This window comes from Coenobita brevimanus, chromosome 2, assembly GCF_032717465.1.
Source record: "Coenobita brevimanus isolate Jiangsu-jjx chromosome 2, ASM3271746v2, whole genome shotgun sequence".
NCBI lineage: Eukaryota > Metazoa > Arthropoda > Malacostraca > Decapoda > Coenobitidae > Coenobita > Coenobita brevimanus.
The window spans coordinates 7,528,387-7,536,387 of NC_136955.1; the positions used below are offsets into that span (position 1 = coordinate 7,528,387).

Genomic DNA, 8,001 nt, shown 5'->3' on the forward strand with positions numbered 1-8,001 from the left:
TAATTTATTCTCAATTTGTATGCAAAATAATTTAGACTGATATGCAGTGTAAGAAAACTCTGGATATTTTGGATGTCTCCGAGCTGGTAACTGTTGTTCCCTCGAGAACGCACAAGAACTTTGGAGAAGTAGTAGATCACTCTAGAATATAGGAAGCTTATATATGGAAGGGGAAGAGACTAGAGCAGTTTCAGTTCAGTCTGAGTGTAGTTCAGTGTCAGTGCAGTTAGTGAACACTGTATATCTCCGGTACTTCTGAAAACAGTGAAATGTATTTACAAGCATTAAGTGTAATTATTTAGAAAATTATTTGGACAGTGAACTTAAGAAGCCAGTGTTTATTTACCAGAGCTGGGCACCTCTGCAATCACTTCTGCAATCCGCAATTTTCGCAATAGCAGACCGCATGATTTCAGTTGCGGAATAGCGATTGCAGCAAACTCATCCGAAACTTGTGGTATTGTATTGCGGAAGTACTTCTGCAATCTCAATCCTGTCCGTAGTCTTCCACGTGGTGGTCGGTGTCGGTTAGTAGATGCTACAGCATGACTCATGAGTATCAAGCTTGAACAGGATTCCCGGCCAGCAGCGGCGGTGGGCAAGGTGTCGCTGCATCAGTTAGCAGTAGGGATGAGCGATGCCAGGAGAAATGATTTGATATGATACGATATGATATACTATAAGCCAGCATGGCAGTAAATTTTATGGCATGCATAGCTAATCATGCACAGTTGTTCCATAGTTTGACAGATGACGATCTTAAGGGCTAATGTAATGGTGATCACTGAAAATACCTTTTTTTTTTTTTATGGTCTTACTGAGTTATTTTCTGCAAGAGTAATCACATTTCTATGAAAAATTATGTATTTAAATTCTGTGGACCGCATTCTGCTGCTGGTCAGACTGATTGTCGCAAGTGGCACAAAGGCTATTTCTTTTCCATGTAATATTATTTTTGTACAAATATGAACGGAGTCACTAGCAAATAGTGAGGGTCACAGTGACTGTCACTGTAGGGAATTAATGTCATAAATAGATTATAAATACAATAATCCACTACATTACCAATCGATTTACCCCCTGTTTGTGCACTTTGTATTGAAAATTGTGAAACTGGATTGTGGTTGCAGTAATAAGGTGGCTGAACTGCACATTCCAAGCTTATTGCGGAATTGCGGTAACGGAAGGTAAGGGTCAGAGGTTGCGGAATTGCGATTGCGGAGTTGTATTTTAGATTGCGGTGGCCAGCTTTGTTATTTGCGATGCCTGAGTTGATCTTGTGTACTGTACACCGAAAGGCTGCCCATAGGAAGGCCAACTCACTGGGCAACGTCCTTCATGTACTGAACTACTGCTGTTGGAGCCAGTGGCAGTGGGGGACGGGGATATTGTCTTGTTTTTGTCAATATTATTACAGTACTGTTATTCTTACTTAATTTAAAATTGCGATATTTCTTCAAACTATGTCTGCTTAGTCGGACAGCTGTCCATTTCTTTGGCTAATTATGGTGACAATACATCAGATGGATCTCCGGATATTATCCGAAATACAGAAAAGTTATTCAGCCGCACTGTCTCAAGAACTGCATCAACTCGGAATCTGAAAATTTTCTACAAAATAGCCTTAAGGTGGACGCATTCCATAAGGGAATATGGTTTATTATTCTTTGAACTCGCCTGGGACGAAAAAAAGAAATAAAGGACTCTTCCAGATATTACATCATCTAGTTTTTCATGAAGTATTAAAGCTAGAGCCTCCAAACTTAATAAACTTATAGACTGTGATGACCTAAGATGACGTGGACAGGGTCAGTGATCTTGAACTCAAGTTTCCATTATATCTCGGCTTCTAGTAGAGAATGGCCATGGGAAGTTTTTATCAAAATAGTCCTTGGACAGTTTTACGGTGTTCTGGTTTTGATGATGATGATGATGATGATGATGATGATTATTATCAGCAGGCCGAAAGAAAAATTATGGATATCCAATAATAGGATAAAGGAGGGAAACTCTACGCTTTGCCTTCTCCTTCACTGTGCAGGAAAGGGAGCGCCAAGGAATAATCATCACCATTTACACATTACACCTTTGATTTTATTTGCACCAGCCTTTTCAACCATTTAAGTCCTGGAGATAGTCGCCTTCACGTGATGGCACTGATGTGACTGGGTGGTTCGACTGTACTTCCCAGCTTCTTCCCCATCCCCTGAAAGGAGGGTGGCATATTGCAGGGAGGGAGCAAATTCATCCTACAGTTCACTGAGTTCACATTTTTGAAAAATTCTAGGGTCCAACCACCATTACCTGTAGCACCACCACCTCCACCACTGCTACTACAACAACTACTAATACTACAGCAACAGTAACAACAACTGGTACTACAACTACTACCAAATACAACAAAAAGAACAACAACAGCAACTACTGCTACTAATACTACAACATAACAACAAGTACTATTACTATTACTGGTGCAACAACAACAACAACTACTACTACTAGTAGTACTAATACAACAACAATAACAACAACAACAACTACTACTACTACTACTACTGCAACTAACAAAACTACTACTACTACTACAACTACTACCACTGCTACTACTACTACTGCTACTACCACTGCTACTACTACTACTGCTACTACCACTGCTACTACTACTACTACTGCTACTACTACTACCATCACCACAACGACCACCACCACCATCACCACCACCACCATTTTCAGCAACATTTTTTTCTTTGGCACGATTTACATCATTTTTCTCCCACTGAGCTGAGAGACGACTTATGGTGGGCCAAGAATAGGCTCAAAGAGGGGAATTTGGACTTTTCCCCTCTCCTTTATTGTGGCAGGTGAGGGGAAGGGGAGTAAGGGATTCCGGAAGAGAAAAGTGGAAAATAAATGACGCTAAGGAGGCTGCAGTGTGGAGAGAGAGAGAGAGAGAGAGAGAGAGAGAGCGAGAGAGAGAGCACAGAAGAAATAATATAAAGAGCGGATGAATGAAGGCAGGAAGGAGACACAGAAACGAAGGAAATGAAGAAATGTGGAAAGGAAGAAATAGAGATAAAGGAAGGAAATGAAGGAATAAATAAAGGTAAGAATTTAGAAGGACCGAGGAAAGGAAGAAATCAAAGGAAGGAAGGAAGGAACAAAAGGCAAGAAAGAAGGAAAGAAAGAAGGAATGAATAAATAAAGGAGAGAGGGAAGGAAATCACAAAGAAAAGGAAAATGTATAATTATAACACTAAGAAGGCAGTAACCCGCTATAAAAACCTTCTTGTGCCAATATCATAAACTTGACAACTAAAATAGAGTGAATATTAAAGGGGAAAATAACCGTACGAAAACTAAGTTTATTGCTGAGAATTGTAAACTGACAGGTAGAGATGGGCGATACCACTGATTTTTTTTCGATACGATACCGAGTATTTTCCTCTCTAATATCGAAGTATCGAGTACCGATACCGAGTACTATAGTGTCCAGTATCGTTTATTTCGAGTACATTACAGAAAAAAAATTGCCTATATACATTATACAGTCAGCTACCCTATACATTGGTCAAGGTGAAGTGACAGGTTTATTGAAGATACAACAGCCTTCAGTAGTTTGTTTCTCCTCCTCTCTCTCTCTCTCTCTTGTCCCCGCAGCACACTGCTAGAGTGCCCGACTAAATCAAATGGTTTCAGGCTCAGTACCTGGGTGTAGCATTTCTGTACACACCTGTTGTATCACATGTTCTTCCCTGTTCACCTAGCAGTAATATAGTTACCTTGTTGTCAGTCAGCTCTGTGAATCAATTACTAGGAGAGACTGAATAAAAGAGACTTAGATCACTCAAAATTACCAAAGGAGGCCTCTACGAGGTAATCCTCCACTCTCAAGGTCTCTTTTAGGATAATTTCCCTCCCACAAGGTGAAAACCATTCAGCAGATCCTCAAGAGATATTCTTTCATGGATTCCCTCCAGCCCTGGTTTCATCTCCCCCTAATTTATTTTCTGAAATCAATGTGGCATTTGTGTTAAGAAAGGAAATAAATAAGTAAATTCATTCTTGAAATATATATAGATATATATTTATTTCCTTGCAATATAATAGCACAAAGACACAACCAAATTTAAGCAGTGTTATCTCCATATGGAAAAAAGTTTACATCCTTGCAGTATACCTTCAAACAAAACTTAAGTATTTCTGTATAACAGAGGTTACCTCATTAACTTCAAAATATGACAGTGAACTTTATAGGCAAGTCACTGGAAATCAGAAGGGTAAACTGTGGTTATTGAGAATATAATTATTCCCTTCAGCCACAGTAAAATTATTTCTTAAGATAACTGTTCAGAAACAAGATCATGTTTGCGTTTTCTCCCTTCAGGCAGCTTCGTCGGTCACTTATTAATTGCCCAGCTTTTGAAAACAGACGTTCTGAGGGAACTGATGTAGCAACTAATCCGAGATATTTCCTAGCAATTATATTCAGTTTTATATAATTTAGTTCTCTCATCTTCCACCAGTCAAGAGGGTCATCCAGCCTGCTGATGATGGATTCATCAACATACCTTCTTATTTCAACATGAGCCTCTGTAGATGCAGAACGATCCTGCTGTGACCTTTCCCTTGCACTGTCAAACATTGCCCAAATACCAGTATTTGATGGGACTGACTCATCTGATGGACTCTATCCATCTACTTGTTGCATTGACTGATCCTGTCTTTCTGTCTGCAGCTCACGAATTAGTTTAGTTTTAGCCACTTCCATTGATTCATTGCTCTTAAATGGGAGGCCCTTAAACCTGGGATCTAAGAATGTACTGACTGCTATTGGGTAATTCATCTCTATATTTGCAAAGCGTCTACTACACTGCTGCACCAAGTAGCCTGCTAACTCGTTGTCTGATCTTGATAGATTTGCAGAAGCTTTCATAAGTAGTGTAGTGAGAGGAATTACTTTAGATATTGAAACATACTTCTCTGCTGATATTTCTCGCGTTACCTCTTCGAAGGGTTGCAGTGCTGCAATCGCCTTTTTAAGCTCCTGCAAATCATCCTGATCAATACATAATGAATTTCTTCCTAGAAGACAAAGAGCAGTGGTGATAGCTTGATTTTGCTCAACAATTCTCTCTATCATATAAAACACTGAATTCCATCGTGTTTCAACACTCTGGATCAATTTATGCTCTGGTAAGCTCAGTTGCTTTTGAATCTCCTTGAGTTTGTCTGATGCTTTGCTACTCTGATGGAAGAAGCTTAGAACTGAGCTACACTTCTGCAACACTTTGCCTAATGTCTCATGTTCTTTCAGTGAATCCTTTACAATTAAATTGAGGGTGTGAGCAAAACAAGGTATATGTCTATAACCTAACTGACGAATTGCAGCTACCATGTTTGCTCCATTGTCAGTAACTACAGATAATATTTTCATCGCAATCTCCCAGTCATCAACAATGGTTTTCAGTTTATTTGCAATTGCATCAGCAGTGTGTTCACCTGGCAGGTTTGTGGTTTCCAAAACATGTGAATGGAACATCCAGTTACTATCAATAAAGTGGCTGGTCACAGATATGTATGCCTCACCTGCCCTAGATGTCCATAAGTCTGTAGTCAAGGTAATGGCATTGGCATCTGCCATAGTTAACTTTACATTGTCTTTCGCAGTCTGAAATAACTGAGGGAGGCTTGTGCGCATGAGGGACCTTCTACTTGGGATTACATATCTTGAATCAAGTTCCTGGACAAATTCTTGGAAGCCCTGATCCTCCACAATTGAGATTGGTTGCAGGTCAATGGTTATCAGCTTCAAAAGTTTCCTAGTTATAGCTGTTGCCCTGGGTGAGCCCTCTGTAATAAGTAATGGGGTAAAGGGTAAATATTTACAACACGTACTCCATTTTTTTCTTTTTGTTCTTAGATCATCTTCAAAGGTTCAAATAACATCTTAAATTGTTTTTGCAAATATTAATTGTTGGAAATAATATATACTTGTACTGTTTCAAGTCCCCATACTCCTCATACAATCTTGATGTACTATAGGGCTAACTCACTAAACCTGACCTAATCTAACCTGACCTGACCTAATCTAATCTAACCTGACATGACCTAACAACCTATCCTAACCTAACTTAACCTATGAACTGAAAAATAATAATTGTTGCAGATAAATTTTCACAGAAATAATGAAATAATGGTACAGTATTTGAAGACTTTTAAGCACAAAAAACAAAAATAACCTAGAGTACATAACGTAAATATTATCCAGAAATAGTTATGGCATGCTACTAGATTTTTTTCCTTTCTTGTACAAGATAAAATCATAACGGTCTGTGTACAGGTGTTTGAAGAAGTTCAGATCATAGAAAGACTCAAAGTATGCCGAGGAAGTGTGTTGTAGGTTATAGGCCGACTAGTTGTGAATAGTAAAGTGTGAAAGAGGCACTTCATGTAACTTAAACACACACAATAAAATATACAAAGTTACAAACAATATCCAAACCTTCATAAAACTGACAACAGTCACAAAAAGAAACTAGGTGTTTTTCCCTTTGCATGAAAAAAATTAAATGATTTCTTGACATTTCCTGATCTAAGAAAGGCAAGAGGTTTATTCAATGGTAAAAAATTTTAATTCATGAACATGCATGGATGATGGTAAGAGGGGAGCTGACAGAAATAAACATATTAAAGATAAAAACTGTATCACTTGAGTTTCACATCCAATTTGGCTCGTAGTCAGGCCTATCCTACTATTTTCCTAACATTAGAAATAAAGGGCGTGAGATCTTCCTAAAGTGATGCCGAAAAATTTATACTAACCTGGATACTTTCCTGACTGTCTGAAACTCTCCAAGACTGAAGGTTGACTGGTTTTGGAGGTACCTGGGGCTTCCTTTTTACGCTTAACTTCAACACTGTTGGGAATTGCAGTTCACTCTCATCATTCTAAAGATCAAATTGTTCGCATGATTAATAAAAGCTTGTTTAATGTAACTCCTCCAAATGAACAAACTCAGATTGAAATAGCTAAGTTACAGCTAGCTCTGCAGGAGGCTCGTGTTAAGGAGGCTGAGTTTCAGGCACGTGCTAAGGAGGCTGAGTCTCAGGCTAAGGAGGCTGAGTCTCAGGCTCGTATTCAGGAGGCACAGATACAGGCTCAGGCACAAATTGAACTAGCTAGGATTCAGGCAGACCATGAGTATCGCATGAAACAAGGTGGAACTGGATCATCTAGCTTTGATGATTTTGATGTGGCTAAAAATGTTAAACTTGTCCCTCCTTTTAATGAATCTGATTTAACTAAGTATTTTCAGTTGTTTGAGAGGGTAGCTATAGGTTTTAATTGGGCCAAAAAGAATTGGCCAGTACTCCTTCAAACTGTTCTCACCGGTAAAACTCAAGTAACTTATGCATCTTTGCCTCAGGATCAATCTGATAATTATGATGTAGTTAAGAGCTTGATTCTTAAGGCCTATGAGCTTGTTCCTGAAGCTTATAGAGTAAAATTTAGGACAACTTATAAGCAAGATAAGCAATCCCATGTTGAGTATGCAAAAATCAAAGAAGATCTGTTAGAGCAGTGGTTAAATTCTAAGAATGTGGATTCTGATTTTGAAATTTAAGCAGATGATTTTGCTGGAGGACTTCAAAAGGTGTATTAATAAGGATGTAAGCCTATATCTTGATGAGAGAAGAATAGATAATTTGTCTGATGCTGCAGTTTTAGCTGATGAATATGTTCTCACTCACAAGAGATATTCTAGAGAAAAAAGGAAAGCTGAGAGTAAGTACGTTGCCTCTACTCAGAGTACAGGTAACAGGAAAGAGAATAAAGATGATATTTCTCAGGAAGTAAATACCAGCTCCACCTCTAGATTTCAGAAAAGTAAATGTACTTATTGTAGTAAGCTTGGTCATACTACGGAGAAATGTTTCAGGAGACAGCGTGATGTGGACAAAAAGGAGTCTTTAAATATTCAGTCAATTGGTCTAGTGTCC

General features: G+C 38.7%; 1 protein-coding gene across 1 annotated transcript; it reads right to left on the bottom strand.

Moving 5' to 3' along the window:
* Positions 1 to 4,687: 4,687 nt before the first annotated feature.
* On the bottom strand, positions 4,688 to 5,641 carry LOC145391152 (E3 SUMO-protein ligase ZBED1-like). The gene has a single exon (XM_080265832.1). It carries the CDS (start codon positions 5,639 to 5,641, stop codon positions 4,688 to 4,690), a length of 954 nt encoding a protein of 317 aa, XP_080121958.1.
* Positions 5,642 to 8,001: the final 2,360 nt, after the last annotated feature.